At 40.8% G+C, this 17,866-nt stretch overlaps 1 protein-coding gene across 1 annotated transcript in view; it reads right to left on the reverse strand.

Annotated features, from left to right (window-relative positions):
• dlec1 (DLEC1 cilia and flagella associated protein) overlaps positions 1 to 17,866 on the reverse strand; it is a 160,916-nt gene that overhangs the window by 24,659 nt on the left and 118,391 nt on the right. The window contains exons 23-26 of the mRNA XM_065006861.1: positions 11,309 to 11,427; positions 7,435 to 7,626; positions 7,104 to 7,171; positions 6,850 to 7,001 (exon numbers count right to left, since the gene is read on the reverse strand). Coding sequence (XP_064862933.1) covers positions 6,850 to 7,001; positions 7,104 to 7,171; positions 7,435 to 7,626; positions 11,309 to 11,427 — 531 coding nt within the window. The remainder of the gene's footprint in view (positions 1 to 6,849; positions 7,002 to 7,103; positions 7,172 to 7,434; positions 7,627 to 11,308; positions 11,428 to 17,866) is intronic.

The raw sequence follows: 17,866 nt of genomic DNA on the forward strand, positions 1-17,866 counted from the left end.
TACTACTACTACTACTACTACTACATACTATTACTACCACTACTACTACATACTATTACTACTACTACCACTACTACTACTACTACTACTACTACTACTACTACATACTATTACTACCACTACTACTACATACTATTACTACCACTACTACTACATAATATTACTACCACTACTACTACATACTATTACTACTACTACCACTACATCTACTACCACTACTACTACTACTACATACTATTACTGCCACTACTACAACTACTGCTTTTAACACTACTACCACTACTACTACATAATATTACTACCACTACTACTACATACATTACTACTACTACCACTACTTCTACTACCACTATTACTACTACATACTATTACTACCACTACTACTACATACTATTACCACTACTACCACTACTTCTACTACATACTACTACTACCACTACTACTACATACCACTACTACTGCTACTACTACTACTATTACGTTTACAACTACTACCATTACTACTACATACTATTACTACCACTACTACTACTACTACATTATATTACTACCACTACTACTACATACTATTACTACTATTACTACCCCTACCACTACTTCCACTACATGCTATTACTACCACCACAACCACTACTACTACATTATATTACTACCACTACTACTACATACTATTACTACTACTACATACTATTACTACCACTACTTCTACTACCACTACGTACTATTACTACTACTACCACTACTTCTACTACCACTACTACTACTACATACTATTACTACCACTACTACTACTACATACTATTACTACCACTACTACTACTACATACTATTACTACCACTACTACTACTACATACTATTACTACCACTACTACTATTACTACTTCTACTACCACTACTACTACATACTATTACTACTACTACTACATACTATTACTACCACTACTACTACTACATACTATTACTACCACTACTACTATTACTACTACTACTACCACTACTACTTGTTACGTTCCCCAGTATATGTATTGCAGTTTGTATATTTGCATGTGTTTATTTCAGGAAATGGCTTCCTGAAATCCCTCAAGCAGCTGATTGGTCGACTCCATGGCTAAGTGGAGAGCTGACCCCGCCCCCTCGTCAAGACGCAGCTGTCTCCAATTACCCATTCCTTCTGACGCTATATAAAAGCCAGTGTTCTGTTCAGGAGGGAGATCTTTTTGTAGAGAGATTTTCTGGGAGGTCATTGCAGAGATATTTTGATAGAGGTTGATTTTGCTGGGAGTTCATTGCTGAGAGTTGGTATGTTTTGTGAGTTTGTTGCTCAGATAGAGCTTATTTGATGTCCTTTGTTTCTTAGTTTGTTTGTGAAATTGTTTAATATTCTGTTTCATTTGTTCCCAGGGGGAGAAGGGGAAGGCACCTAGGGAGTGCTTAGGCAAGAGGCCCGCGGGCATACATATACCCGTAGTATATTCGCTGTCTAGGCACACTAGGTAAGACCTGGGCGGACCACCCCCTGTATTTTGGTTAGGGCACCAGGTGGTGCTAAATTAGGTAAGTAGTGGGTAGGCAGGTAAGATAGGAGAGGGGGGGCTTTGAGATTTACTTTCTTTGCTTTGGTTCCGTCCAGCCCCTTTTCCCCATATTACCGTGTAAAGGAATAAAGTCCTTGTAAACGGTACCACATTCTGCCTGTTGTCATTCTTACTCGCACCTACAGTCAATACCTTTTTCGCTTCACGGAAAGTTTAGTTGTAGCAGGGTGTTGCGTTCCCTCTTCATAGAGGCGTGCGTAACACTACTACATACTACTACTACCACTACTTCTACTACATACTACTACATACCACTACTACTACTACTACTACTACTACTACTACTACTACTGCTACTACTACTACTACTACTACTACTACTACACCTACTACTACTACAACTACTACCACTACTACATACTATTACTGCCACTACTACGACTACATTATATTACTACCACTACTACTACATACTACCACTACTACTACATACTACCACTACTACTACTACATACTATTACTACCACCACTACTACTACTACATACTACAACTACCACTACTACTACATAATATTACTACCACTACATACTACTACTATTAATACTACTACATACTATTACTACCACTACTACTACATACTATTACTACCACTACTACATTATATTACTACCACTACTACTACTACATTATATTACTACCACTACTACTACATACTACTACTATTAATACTACTACATACTATTACTACCACTACTACTACATAATATTACTACTACTACTACATACTATTACTACCACTACTACTACTACATTATATTACTACCACTACTACTACTACATTATATTACTACCACTACTACTACATACTACTACTATTAATACTACTACATACTATTACTACCACTACTACTACATACTATTACTACCACTACTACTACTACATTATATTACTACCACTACTACTACATAATATTACTACCACTACATACTACTACTATTACTACTACTATATACTATTACTACCACTACTACATAATATTACTACCACTATTACTACTACATACTATTACTATTACCACTACTACTACATACTATTACTACCACTACTACTACTACATACTATTACTACCACTACTACATACTATTACTACCACTACTACATACTATTACTACCACTACATACTATTACTATTACCACTACTACTACTACATACTATTACTACCACTACTACTACATACTACTACTGCTATTACTACTACTACTACTACTACATACTATTACTACCACTACCACATACTACATACTATTACTACCACTACGACTACTACTGATACAAACTATTACTACCACTACTACTGGTAAAGATACCTACTACTACTAGTATTAGGGGTTTAGTATTAGGGGTTAGCATTAGTGGTTAGTATTAGGGGTTAATATTAGTGGTTAGGGGTTAGTATTAGGGGTTAGTGTTAGGGGTTAATATTAGGGTTTAGTGTTAGGGGTTAGTATTAGGGGTTAGGGGTTAGTGTTAGGGGTTAGTGTTAGGGGTTAGTATTAGGGGTTAGTATTAGGAGTTAGTATTAGGGGTTAGGGGTTATTTATAGGGGTTAGTATTAGGGGGTTAGTGTTAGGGGTTAGTAGTAGGGGTTAGTGTTAGGGTTAGTAGTAGGGGTTAGTAGTAGGGGTTAGTATAAGGGGTTAGGGGTTGGTGTTAGGGTTAGTAGTAGGGGTTAGTGTTAGGGGTTAGTAGTAGGGGGTTAGTAGTAGGGGTTAGTGTTAGGGTTTAGGGGTTAGTATTAGGGGTTAGTATTAGGGGTTAGTATTAGGGTTAGGGGTTCGTGTTAGGGGTTAGTATTAGGGGTTAGGGGTTAGTATTAGGGGTTAGTATAAGGGGTTAGGGGTTAGTGTTAGGGGTTAGGGTTTAGTATTAGGGGTTAGTATTAGGGGTTAGTATAAGGGGTTAGTATAAGGGGTTAGGGGTTAGTGTTAGGGGTTAGTATTAGGGGTTAGTGTTAGGGGTTAGGGGTTAGTATTAGGGGTTAGGGTTTAGTATGAGGGGTTAGGGGTTAGTATTAGGGGTTAGTATTAGGGGTTAGTGTTAGGGGTAGTATTGGGGGTTATTAGGGTTAGTATTAGGGGTTAGTATTAGGGGTTAGTATTAGGGGTTAGTATAAGTGGTTAGTATAAGGGGTTATGGTTTAGTATTAGGGGTTAGGGGTTAGTATTAGGGATTAGTAGTAGGGGTTAATATTAGGAGTTAGGGTTTAGTATTAGGGGTCAGTATTAGGGGTTTGTGTTTGGGGTTAGTATTAGGGTTAGAATTTAGTATTAGGGGTTAGTATAAGGGGTTAGGGGTTAGTGTTAGGGGTTAGGGGTTAGTATTAGGGTTATTATTAGGGGTTAGGGGTTAGTATTAGGGGTTAGAGTTTAGTATTAGGGGTTAGTATAAGGGGTTAGGGGTTAGTATTAGGGGTTAGAGTTTAGTATTAGGGGTTAGTATAAGGTTAGGGGTTAGTGTTAGGGGTTAGCGTTTAGTATTAAGGGTTATTATTAGGGGTTAGGGGTTAGTATTAGGGGTTAGGGTTTAGTATGAGGGGTTAGGGTTTATTATTAGGGGTTAGTATTAGGGGTTAGTATGAGGGGTTAGGGGTTAGTATTAGGGGTTAGTATTAGGGGGTTAGGGGTTAGTATTAGGGTTAGTATTAGGGGTTAGTAGTAGGGGTTAGTATTAGGGGTTAGTATTAGGGGTTAGGGGTTAGTATTAGGGGTTAGGGTTTAGTATGAGGGGTTAGGGGTTATTATTAGGGGTTATTATTAGGGGTTAGTAGTAGGGGTTAATATTAGGGGTTAGGGTTTAGTATTAGGGGTCAGTATTAGGGGTTAGTATTAGGGGTTAGTATTAGGGGTTAGTATTAGGGGTTAGTATTAGGGTCAGTGTTAGGGGTTAGTATTAGGGGTTAGTATTAGGGTTAGTATTAGGGGTTAGTATTAGGGGTTAGGGGTTAGTATTAGGGGTTAGGGTTTAGTATGAGGGGTTAGGGGTTATTATTAGGGTTATTATTAGGGTTAGTATTAGGGTTAATATTAGGGGTTAGGGTTTAGTATTAGGGGTTAGTATTAGGGGTTAGTATTAGGGGTTAGTATTAGGGGTCAGTATTAGGGGGTCAGTATTAGGGGATAGTATTAGGGGTTAGTATTAGGGGTTAGTATTAGGGGTTAGTATTAGGGGTTAGGGTTTAGTATGAGGGGTTAGGGGTTTATTATTAGGGGTTAGTATTAGGGGTTAGTAGTAGGGGTTAGTAGTAGGGGTTAGGGGTTATTATTAGGGGTTAGTAGTAGGGGTTAGTATTAGGGGTTAGTAGTAGGGGTTAGTATTAGGGGTTAGTAGTAGGGGTTAGTAGTAGGGGTCAGTATTAGGGGTTAGTAGTAGGGCCAGTAGTAGGGGTTAGTATTAGGGGTTAGTATTAGGGGTTAGTAGTAGGGGTTAGTAGTAGGGTCAGTATTAGGGTTAGTAGTAGGGGTTAGTAGTAGGGGTTAGTATTAGGGGTTAGTAGTAGGGGTTAGTAGTAGGGGTCAGTATTAGGGGTTAGTAGTAGGGGTTAGTAGTAGGGGTTAGTATTAGGGGTTAGTAGTAGGGGTTAGTAGTAGGGGTTAGTATTAGGGTTAGTAGTAGGGGTTAGTAGTAGGGGTCAGTATTAGGGGTTAGTAGTAGGGTTAGTATTAGGGGTTAGTAGTAGGGGTTAGTAGTAGGGGTTAGGGGTTAGTATTAGGGTTAGTAGTAGGGGTTAGTAGTAGGGGTTAGGGGTTATTATTAGGGGTTAGTAGTAGGGTTAGTAGTAGGGGTTAGGGGTTATTATTAGGGGGTTAGTATGAGGGGTTAGGGGTTAGTATTAGGGGTTAGTATTAGGGGTTAGTATTAGGGTTAGGGGTTAGTATTAGGGGTTAGTATTAGGGGTTAGTAGTAGGGGTTAGTATTAGGGGTTAGTATTAGGGGTTAGGGGTTAGTATTAGGGGTTAGGGTTTAGTATGAGGGGTTAGGGTTATTATTAGGGTTATTATTAGGGGTTAGTAGTAGGGGTTAATATTAGGGGTTAGGGTTTAGTATTAGGGTCAGTATTAGGGGTTAGTATTAGGGGTTAGTATTAGGGGTTAGTATTAGGGGTCAGTGTTAGGGGTTAGTATTAGGGGTTAGTATTAGGGGTTAGTATTAGGGTTAGGGGTTAGTATTAGGGGTTAGGGTTTAGTATGAGGGGTTAGGGGTTATTATTAGGGGTTATTATTAGGGGTTAGTATTAGGGGTTAATATTAGGGGTTAGGGTTTAGTATTAGGGGTCAGTATTAGGGGTTAGTATTAGGGGTTAGTATTAGGGGTTAGTATTAGGGTCAGTATTAGGGGTCAGTATTAGGGGATAGTATTAGGGTTAGTATTAGGGGTTAGTATTAGGGGTTAGTATTAGGGGTTAGGGTTTAGTATGAGGGGTTAGGGGTTTATTATTAGGGGTTAGTATTAGGGGTTAGTAGTAGGGGTTAGTAGTAGGGGTTAGGGGTTATTATTAGGGGTTAGTAGTAGGGGTTAGTATTAGGGGTTAGTAGTAGGGTTAGTATTAGGGTTAGTAGTAGGGGTTAGTAGTAGGGGTCAGTATTAGGGGTTAGTAGTAGGGGTTAGTAGTAGGGGTTAGTAGTAGGGGTTAGTATTAGGGGTTAGTATTAGGGTTAGTAGTAGGGGTTAGTAGTAGGGGTCAGTATTAGGGGTTAGTAGTAGGGGTTAGTAGTAGGGGTTAGTATTAGGGGTTAGTAGTAGGGGTTAGTAGTAGGGGTCAGTATTAGGGGGTTAGTAGTAGGGGTTAGTAGTAGGGGTTAGTATTAGGGGTTAGTTAGGGCCAGTATTAGGGGTTAGTAGTAGGGGTTAGTAGTAGGGGTTAGTATTAGGGGTTAGTAGTAGGGGTTAGTAGTAGGGGTCAGTATTAGGGGTTAGTAGTAGGGGTTAGTATTAGGGGTTAGTAGTAGGGGTTAGTAGTAGGGGTTAGGGGTTAGTATTAGGGGTTAGTAGTAGGGGTTAGTAGTAGGGGTTAGGGGTTATTATTAGGGGTTAGTAGTAGGGGTTAGGGGTTATTATTAGGGGTTAGTAGTAGGGGTTAGTAGTAGGGGTTAGTATTAGGGGTTAGTAGTAGGGGTTAGTAGTAGGGGTTAGGGTTTAGTATGAGGGGTTAGGGGTTAGTATTAGGGGTTAGTATTAGGGGTTAGGGTTTAGTATGAGGGGTTAGGGGTTAGTATTAGGGGTTAGTAGTAGGGGTTAGTAGTAGTGTCGTACCTTACAGATGAGCTGGTCTCTGTATTCCCCCCACATGTTGGTGAAGGATGTGATGTCGATGGTTTGAGTCTCAAACGCTCCCAGAATGCCACAATCTGGGTGGACGAAGAACGCTGCACCCTTCCCATGGGCCAACAGCCCACTCACAAACGCTGTTAGTATATACAGGACCACACAGTTCAGTCAGAACAGTCCCCTGTATTCAGGGGATGAAACATGAAATGATTTCTGTGTAAATGAATCCTACTGTGTACCTTCCTGTGCCTTGTCCTCTACTTTCTTAGCTTGAACAGAGTGTAAATGCTTCCTCACATGCAGGCCCCTGAAACACAGAGTCAATGCACAGATTAACATAACAGAGGTGAGACAAAAGTATTTATTCGATGCAAACAATTCAAAGAAAAACACTAATGCATGAAACACATGAACAGATGGTTTAGAGAATAATAACCTAACGGAGCAGGCGTAAAAATAGTTCCCACATCCGGTTTTCAGGGAAAGCTATGTTGAAGATACTGTATCCCTGAAAACCAGATGTTCGTGATTTCAGGCGACCCGCATAAACTAAGAAAATACAGACTGTACCTCTGCTGCGATTGGCCGGCTGGTGGTGAGGGGGCGTGTCCAGTGAAGTACTCCGCCTCCAGAGTGAAGGGGGCTGGGATTGCTGTGTGATTGGTTATAATCAGCTGCTTGGTGATTGGTCGCTTCAACAGGACGTTGTCTCCAAAGTCCAGAACCAACGATACAGCAGGGTCCTCTTCATCTAATCCGGAACTGGAGAGAAGACACACATGATCTAATTAGCCATCTAGCATGCTCTGAACACCTGTGGTAATTAGCCATCTAGCATGATCTGAACACCTGTGGTAATTAGCCATCTAGCATGCTCTGAACACCTGTGGTAATTAGCTATCTAGCATGATCTGAACACCTGTGGTAATTAGCCATCTAGCATGCTCTGAACACCTGTGGTAATTAGCCATCTAGCATGCTCTGAACACCTGTGGTAATTAGCTATCTAGCACGCTCTGAACACCTGTGGTAATTAGCTATCTAGCATGCTCTGAACACCTGTGGTAATTAGCCATCTAGCATGCTCTGAACACCTGTGGTAATTAGCTATCTAGCACGCTCTGAACACCTGTGGTAATTAGCTATCTAGCATGCTCTGAACACCTGTGGTAATTAGCCATCTAGCATGCTCTGAACACCTGTGGTAATTAGCTATCTAGCACGCTCTGAACACCTGTGGTAATTAGCCATCTAGCATGCTCTGAACACCTGTGGTAATTAGCCATCTAGCATGCTCTGAACACCTGTGGTAATTAGCTACCTAGCATGCTCTGAACACCTGTGGCAATTAGCTACCTAGCATGCTCTGAACACCTGTGGTAATTAGCCATCTAGCATGCTCTGAACACCTGTGGTAATTAGCTATCTAGCACGATCTGAACACCTGTGGCAATTAGCCATCTAGCATGCTCTGAACACCTGTGGTAATTAGCTATCTAGCATGCTCTGAACACCTGTGGTAATTAGCCATCTAGCATGCTCTGAACACCTGTGGTAATTAGCCATCTAGCATGCTCTGAACACCTGTGGTAATTAGCTACCTAGCATGCTCTGAACACCTGTGGCAATTAGCTAACTAGCATGCTCTGAACACCTGTTGTAATTAGCTATCTAGCTATCTAGCATGCTCTACCTAGATGCATTTGTCTGTTTTGGCTGCCAAAGCCAGTCTACCTCTGAAAATAACAGTGTCCTTGCTGCCAAAGCCAGTCTACCTCTGAATATAACAATGTCCTTGCTGCCAAAGCCAGTCTACCTCTGAATATAACAGTGTCCTTGCTGCCAAAGCCAGTCTACCTCTGAATATAACAGTGTCCTTGCTGCTTAGAGACTGGAACACAGTAGGACAGGTACCAGTCTCTAGGTGGACAGTAGGACACGTACCAGTCTCTAGGTGGACAGTAGGACACGTACCAGTCTCTAAGTAGACAGTAGGACACGTACCAGTCTCTAGGTGGACAGTAGGACACGTACCAGTCTCTAGGTGGACAGTAGGACACGTACCAGTCTCTAGGTGGACAGTAGGATACGTACCAGTCTCTAGGTGGACAGTAGGACACGTACCAGTCTCTAGGTGGACAGTAGGACACGTACCAGTCTCTAGGTGGACAGTAGGACAGTAGGACACGTACCAGTCTCTAAGTAGACAGTAGGACAGTAGGACACGTACCAGTCTCTAGGTGGACAGTAGGACAGTAGGACACGTACCCGTCTCTAGGTGGACAGTAGGACACGTACCAGTCTCTAGGTGGACAGTAGGACACGTACCAGTCTCTAGGTAGACAGTAGGACACGTACCAGTCTCTAGGTGGACAGTAGGACAGTAGGACACGTACCAGTCTCTAGGTGGACAGTAGGACACGTACCAGTCTCTAGGTGGACAGTAGGACACGTACCAGTCTCTAGGTGGACAGTAGGACAGTAGGACACGTACCAGTCTCTAAGTAGACAGTAGGACACGTACCAGTCTCTAGGTGGACAGTAGGACACGTACCAGTCTCTAAGTAGACAGTAGGACACGTACCAGTCTCTAAGTAGACAGTAGGACACGTACCAGTCTCTAAGTAGACAGTAGGACACGTACCAGTCTCTAAGTAGACAGTAGGACACGTACCAGTCTCTAAGTAGACAGTAGGACACGTACCAGTCTCTAGGTGGACAGTAGGACACGTACCAGTCTCTAGGTGGACAGTAGGACACGTACCAGTCTCTAGGTGGACAGTAGGACACGTACCAGTCTCTAGGTGGACAGTAGGACACGTACCAGTCTCTAGGTGGACAGTAGGACACGTACCAGTCTCTAGTCTCTAGGTAGACAGTAGGACACGTACCCGTCTCTAGGTGGACAGTAGGACACGTAGTCCCTAAGAGACAGTAGGACACGTACCAGTCTCTTTGTAGACAGTAGGACACGTACCAGTCTCTAGGACAGTGGACAGTCTCTAGGTGGACAGTAGGACACGTACCAGTCTCTAGGTGGACAGTGGACAGTCTCTAGGTGGACAGTAGGACACGTACCAGTCTCTAAGTAGACAGTGGACAGTAGTCTCTAGGTGGACAGTAGGACACGTACCAGTCTCTAGGTGGACAGTAGGACAGTAGGACACGTGTCTCTAGACAGTAGGACAGTAGGACACGTACACAGTCTCTAAGTAGACAGTAGGACACGTACCAGTCTCTAGGTGGACAGTAGGACAGTAGGACACGGACAGTAGGACACGTACCAGTCTCTAGGTGGACAGTAGGACACGTGCCAGTCTCTAGGTGGACAGTAGGACACGTACCAGTCTCTAGGTGGACAGTAGGACAGTAGGACACGTACCAGTCTCTAGGTGGACAGTAGGACACGTACCAGTCTCTAAGTAGACAGTAGGACACGTACCAGTCTCTAGGTAGACAGTAGGACACGTACCCGTCTCTAGGTGGACAGTAGGACACGTACCAGTCTCTAAGTAGACAGTAGGACACGTACCAGTCTCTTTGTAGACAGTAGGACACGTACCATTCTCTAAGTAGACAGTAGGACACGTACCAGTCTCTAGGTGGACAGTAGGACAGTAGGACACGTACCAGTCTCTAGGTGGACAGTAGGACAGTAGGACACGTACCAGTCTCTAGGTGGACAGTAGGACACGTACCAGTCTCTAGGTGGACAGTAGGACACGTACCAGTCTCTAGGTGGACAGTAGGACACGTACCAGTCTCTAAGTAGACAGTAGGACACGTACCAGTCTCTAGGTGGACAGTAGGACACGTACCAGTCTCTAGGTGGACAGTAGGACAGTAGGACACGTACCAGTCTCTAAGTAGACAGTAGGACACGTACCAGTCTCTAGGTGGACAGTAGGACAGTAGGACACGTACCAGTCTCTAAGTAGACAGTAGGACACATACCAGTCTCTAGGTGGACAGTAGGACAGTAGGACACGTACCAGTCTCTAGGTGGACAGTAGGACAGTAGGACACGTACCAGTCTCTAGGTGGACAGTAGGACACGTACCAGTCTCTAGGTGGACAGTAGGACACGTACCAGTCTCTAGGTGGACAGTAGGACAGTAGGACACGTACCAGTCTCTAGGTGGACAGTAGGACACGTACCAGTCTCTAGGTGGACAGTAGGACAGTAGGACACGTACCAGTCTCTAGGTGGACAGTAGGACACGTACCAGTCTCTAGGTGGACAGTAGGACACGTACCAGTCTCTAGGTGGACAGTAGGACAGTAGGACACGTACCAGTCTCTAGGTGGACAGTAGGACACGTACCAGTCTCTAGGTGGACAGTAGGACACGTACCAGTCTCTAAGTGGACAGTAGGACACGTACCAGTCTCTAAGTAGACAGTAGGACACGTACCAGTCTCTAAGTAGACAGTAGGACACGTACCAGTCTCTAAGTAGAGAGTAGGACACGTTGAGTGTCTGGGCTGTAGAGAAGAATCGCAAAACCAGAGGATCTTTCATCCCTGTCACCTCACACAACGCTGCTACTGCACTTAACTCCATCTACAGGGAAGGACAGGGACGGAGAGATGAGACAGATATCAGTCACTTAGAGGTGTGTTGCTCTTAGTTGTAGTTGCTGTAGAGAGCTGTGTTCAGTGCCCAGTGGATGGATAGGTACTTATAATATAGTGTAAAGCGGGGTGGCTGGATACTAACACCAGTCTGAGCTGTGTTTAATGTAGTAAACTAACACCAGTCTGAGCTGTGTTTAATGTAGTAAACTAACACCAGTCTGAGCTGTGTTTAATGTAGTAAACTAACACCAGTCTGAGCTGTGTTTAATGTAGTAAACTAACACCAGTCTGAACTGTGTTTAATGTAGTAAACTAACACCAGTCTGAGCTGTGTTTAATGTAGTAAACTAACACCAGTCTGAGCTGTGTTTAATGTAGTAAACTAACACCAGTCTGAGCTGTGTTTAATGTAGTAAACTAACACCAGTCTGAGCTGTGTTTAATGTAGTAAACTAACACCAGTCTGAGCTGTGTTTAATGTAGTAAACTAACACCAGTCTGAGCTGTGTTTAATGTAGTAAACTAACACCAGTCTGAGCTAACACCAGTGTTTAATGTAGTAAACTAACACCAGTCTGAGCTGTGTTTAATCTGAACTGTGTTTAATGTAGTAAACTAACACCAGTCTGAGCTGTGTTTAATGTAGTAAACTAACACCAGTCTGAGCTGTCTGAGCTGTTTAATGTAGTAAACTAACACCAGTCTGAGCTGTGTTTAATGTAGTAAACTAACACCAGTCTGAGCTGTGTTTAATGTAGTAAAATGTAGTAAACTAACACCAGTCTGAATGTAGTAAACTGTGTTTAATGTAGTAAACTAACACCAGTCTGAGCTGTGTTTAATGTAGTAAACTAACACCAGTCTGAGCTGTGTTTAATGTAGTAAACTAACACCAGTCTGAGCTGTGTTTAATGTAGTAAACTAACACCAGTCTGAGCTGTGTTTAATGTAGTAAACTAACACCAGTCTGAGCTGTGTTTAATGTAGTAAACTAACACCAGTCTGAGCTGTGTTTAATGTAGTAAACTAACACCAGTCTGAGCTGTGTTTAATGTAGTAAACTAACACCAGTCTGAGCTGTGTTTAATGTAGTAAACTAACACCAGTCTGAGCTGTGTTTAATGTAGTAAACTAACACCAGTCTGAGCTGTGTTTAATGTAGTAAACTAACACCAGTCTGAGCTGTGTTTAATGTAGTAAACTAACACCAGTCTGAGCTGTGTTTAATGTAGTAAACTAACACCAGTCTGAGCTGTGTTTAATGTAGTAAACTAACACCAGTCTGAGCTGTGTTTAATGTAGTAAACTAACACCAGTCTGAGCTCTGAGCTGTGTTTAATGTAGTAAACTAACACCAGTCTGAGCTGTGTTTAATGTAGTAAACTAACACCAGTCTGAGCTGTGTTTAATGTAGTAAACTAACACCAGTCTGAGCTGTGTTTAATGTAGTAAACTAACACCAGTCTGAGCTGTGTTTAATGTAGTAAACTAACACCAGTCTGAGCTGTGTTTAATGTAGTAAACTAACACCAGTCTGAGCTGTGTTTAATGTAGTAAACTAACACCAGTCTGAGCTGTGTTTAATGTAGTAAACTAACACCAGTCTGAACTGTGTTTAATGTAGTAAACTAACACCAGTCTGAGCTGTGTTTAATGTAGTAAACTAACACCAGTCTGAGCTGTGTTTAATGTAGTAAACTAACACCAGTCTGAGCTGTGTTTAATGTAGTAAACTAACACCAGTCTGAGCTGTGTTTAATGTAGTAAACTAACACCAGTCTGAACTGTGTTTAATGTAGTAAACTAACACCAGTCTGAACAATGTAGTAAACAACACCAGTCTGAGCTGTGTTTAATGTAGTAAACTAACACCAGTCTGAGCTGTGTTTAATGTAGTAAACTGAACAATGTAGTAAACTAACACAGTCTGAACTGTGTTTAATGTAGTAAACTAACACCAGTCTGAGCTGTTTAATGTTTAATGTAGTAAACTAACACCAGTCTGAGCTGTGTTTAATGTAGTAAACTAACACCAGTCTGAGCTGTGTTTAATGTAGTAAACTAACACCAGTCTGAACTGTGTTTAATGTAGTAAACCAGTAACAATGTAGTAAACAACACCAGTCTGAGCTGTGTTTAATGTAGTAAACTAACACCAGTCTGAGCTGTGTTTAATGTAGTAAACTAACACCAGTCTGAGCTGTGTTTAATGTAGTAAACTAACACCAGTCTGAGCTGTGTTTAATGTAGTAAACTAACACCAGTCTGAGCTGTGTTTAATGTAGTAAACTAACACCAGTCTGAGCTGTGTTTAATGTAGTAAACTAACACCAGTCTGAGCTGTGTTTAATGTAGTAAACTAACACCAGTCTGAGCTGTGTTTAATGTAGTAAACTAACACCAGTCTGAGCTGTGTTTAATGTAGTAAACTAACACCAGTCTGAGCTGTGTTTAATGTAGTAAACTAACACCAGTCTGAGCTGTGTTTAATGTAGTAAACTAACACCAGTCTGAGCTGTGTTTAATGTAGTAAACTAACACCAGTCTGAGCTGTGTTTAATCTGTAGTAAACTAACACCAGTCTGAGCTGTGTTTAATGTAGTAAACTAACACCAGTCTGAGCTGTGTTTAATGTAGTAAACTAACACCAGTCTGAGCTGTGTTTAATGTAGTAAAACTAACACCAGTCTGAGCTGTGTTTAATGTAGTAAACTAACACCAGTCTGAGCTGTGTTTAATGTAGTAAACTAACACCAGTCTGAGCTGTGTTTAATGTAGTAAACTAACACCAGTCTGAGCTGTGTTTAATGTAGTAAACTAACACCAGTCTGAGCTGTGTTTAATGTAGTAAACTAACACCAGTCTGAGCTGTGTTTAATGTAGTAAACTAACACCAGTCTGAGCTGTGTTTAATGTAGTAAACTAACACCAGTCTGAGCTGTGTTTAATGTAGTAAACTAACACCAGTCTGAGCTGTGTTTAATGTAGTAAACTAACACCAGTCTGAGCTGTGTTTAATGTAGTAAACTAACACCAGTCTGAGCTGTGTTTAATGTAGTAAACTAACACCAGTCTGTGTTTAATGTAGTAAACTAACACCAGTCTGAGCTGTGTTTAATGTAGTAAACTAACACCAGTCTGAGCTGTGTTTAATGTAGTAAACTAACACCAGTCTGAGCTGTGTTTAATGTAGTAAACTAACACCAGTCTGAGCTGTGTTTAATGTAGTAAACTAACACCAGTCTGAGCTGTGTTTAATGTAGTAAACTAACACCAGTCTGAACTGTGTTTAATGTAGTAAACTAACACCAGTCTGAGCTGTGTTTAATGTAGTAAACTAACACCAGTCTGAGCTGTGTTTAATGTAGTAAACTAACACCAGTCTGAGCTGTGTTTAATGTAGTAAACTAACACCAGTCTGAGCTGTGTTTAATGTAGTAAACTAACACCAGTCTGTGTTTAATGTAGTAAACTGTGTTTAATGTAGTAAACTAACACCAGTCTGAGCTGTTTAATGTTTAACACCAGTCTGAGCTGTGTTTAATGTAAAACTAACACCAGTCTGAGCTGTGTTTAATGTAGTAAACTAACACCAGTCTGAGCTGTGTTTAATGTAGTAAACTAACACCAGTCTGAACTGTGTTTTTAATGTAGTAAACTAACACCAGTCTGAGCTGTGTTTAATGTAGTAAACTAACACCAGTCTGAGCTGTGTTTAATGTAGTAAACTAACACCAGTCTGAGCTGTGTTTAATGTAAACTAACACCAGTCTGAGCTGTGTTTAATGTAGTAAACTAACACCAGTCTGAACTGTGTTTAATGTGTTTAATGTAAAACTAACACCAGTCTGAGCTGTGTTTAATGTAGTAAACTAACACCAGTCTGAGCTGTGTTTAATGTAGTAAACTAACACCAGTCTGAACTGTGTTTAATGTAGTAAACTCTGAAATGTAGTAAACCAGTCTGAGCTGTGTTTAATGTAGTAAACTAACACCAGTCTGAGCTGTGTTTAATGTAGTAAACTAACACCAGTCTGAGCTGTGTTTAATGTAGTAAACTAACACCAGTCTGAGCTGTTTTAATGTAGTAAACTAACACCAGTCTGAACTGTGTTTAATGTAGTAAACTAACACCAGTCTGAGCTGTGTTTAATGTAGTAAACTAAATGTAGTAAACAACACAGTCTGAGCTGTGTTTAATGTAGTAAACTAACACCAGTCTGAGCTGTGTTTAATGTAGTAAACTAACACCAGTCTGAGCTGTGTTTAATGTAGTAAACTAACACCAGTCTGAGCTGTGTTTAATGTAGTAAACTAACACCAGTCTGAGCTGTGTTTAATGTAGTAAACTAACACCAGTCTGAGCTGTGTTTAATGTAGTAAACTAACACCAGTCTGAGCTGTGTTTAATGTAGTAAACTAACACCAGTCTGAGCTGTGTTTAATGTAGTAAACTAACACCAGTCTGAGCTGTGTTTAATGTAGTAAACTAACACCAGTCTGAGCTGTGTTTAATGTAGTAAACTAACACCAGTCTGAGCTGTGTTTAATGTAGTAAACTAACACCAGTCTGAACTGTGTTTAATGTAGTAAACTAACACCAGTCTGAGCTGTGTTTAATGTAGTAAACTAACACCAGTCTGAGCTGTGTTTAATGTAGTAAACTAACACCAGTCTGAACTGTGTTTAATGTAGTAAACTAACACCAGTCTGAACTGTGTTTAATGTAGTAAACTAACACCAGTCTGAGCTGTGTTTAATGTAGTAAACTAACACCAGTCTGAACTGTGTTTAATGTAGTAAACTAACACCAGTCTGAGCTGTGTTTAATGTAGTAAACTAACACCAGTCTGAGCTGTGTTTAATGTAAACTGTCTGAGTAAACTAACACCAGTCTGAACTGTGTTTAATGTAGTAAACTAACACCAGTCTGAGCTGTGTTTAATGTAGTAAACTAACACCAGTCTGAGCTGTGTTTAATGTAGTAAACTAACACCAGTCTGAGCTGTGTTTAATGTAGTAAACTAACACCAGTCTGAACTGTGTTTAATGTAGTAAACTAACACCAGTCTGAGCTGTGTTTAATGTAGTAAACTAACACCAGTCTGAGCTGTGTTTAATGTAGTAAACTAACACCAGTCTGAGCTGTGTTTAATGTAGTAAACTAACACCAGTCTGAGCTGTGTTTAATGTAGTAAACTAACACCAGTCTGAGCTGTGTTTAATGTAGTAAACTAACACCAGTCTGAGCTGTGTTTAATGTAGTAAACTAACACCAGTCTGAGCTGTGTTTAATGTAGTAAACTAACACCAGTCTGAGCTGTGTTTAATGTAGTAAACTAACACCAGTCTGAGCTGTGTTTAATGTAGTAAACTAACACCAGTCTGAGCTGTGTTTAATGTAGTAAACTAACACCAGTCTGAACTGTGTTTAATGTAGTAAACTAACACCAGTCTGAGCTGTGTTTAATGTAGTAAACTAACACCAGTCTGAGCTGTGTTTAATGTAGTAAACTAACACCAGTCTGAGCTGTGTTTAATGTAGTAAACTAACACCAGTCTGAGCTGTGTTTAATGTAGTAAACTAACACCAGTCTGAGCTGTGTTTAATGTAGTAAACTAACACCAGTCTGAGCTGTGTTTAATGTAGTAAACTAACACCAGTCTGAGCTGTGTTTAATGTAGTAAACTAACACCAGTCTGAGCTGTGTTTAATGTAGTAAACTAACACCAGTCTGAGCTGTGTTTAATGTAGTAAACTAACACCAGTCTGAACTGTGTTTAATGTAAACTAACACCAGTCTGAAAATGTAGTAAACTCTGAGCTGTGTTTAACAACACCAGTCTGAGCTGTGTTTAATGTAGTAAACTAACACCAGTCTGAGCTGTGTTTAATGTAGTAAACTAACACCAGTCTGAACTGTGTTTAATGTAGTAAACTAACACCAGTCTGAGCTGTGTTTAATGTAGTAAACTAACACCAGTCTGAGCTGTGTTTAATGTAGTAAACTAACACCAGTCTGAGCTGTGTTTAATGTAGTAAACTAACACCAGTCTGAACTGTGTTTAATGTAGTAAACTAACACCAGTCTGAGCTGTGTTTAATGTAGTAAACTAACACCAGTCTGAGCTGTGTTTAATGTAGTAAACTAACACCAGTCTGAGCTGTGTTTAATGTAGTACAGTCGTGGCCAAAAGTTTTGAGAATGACACAAATATTAATTTCCACAAAGTTTGCTGCTTCAGTGTCTTTAGATATTTTTGTCAGATGTTACTATGGAATACTGAAGTATAATTACAAGTATTTCATGAGTGTCAAAGGCTTTTATTGACCATTATATGAAGTTGATGCAAAGAGTCAATGTTTGCAGTGTTGACCCTTCTTTTTCAAGACCTCTGCAATCCTCCCTCGCATGCTGTCAATT

Source organism: Oncorhynchus nerka, linkage group LG22 (genome assembly GCF_034236695.1).
Source record: "Oncorhynchus nerka isolate Pitt River linkage group LG22, Oner_Uvic_2.0, whole genome shotgun sequence".
NCBI lineage: Eukaryota > Metazoa > Chordata > Actinopteri > Salmoniformes > Salmonidae > Oncorhynchus > Oncorhynchus nerka.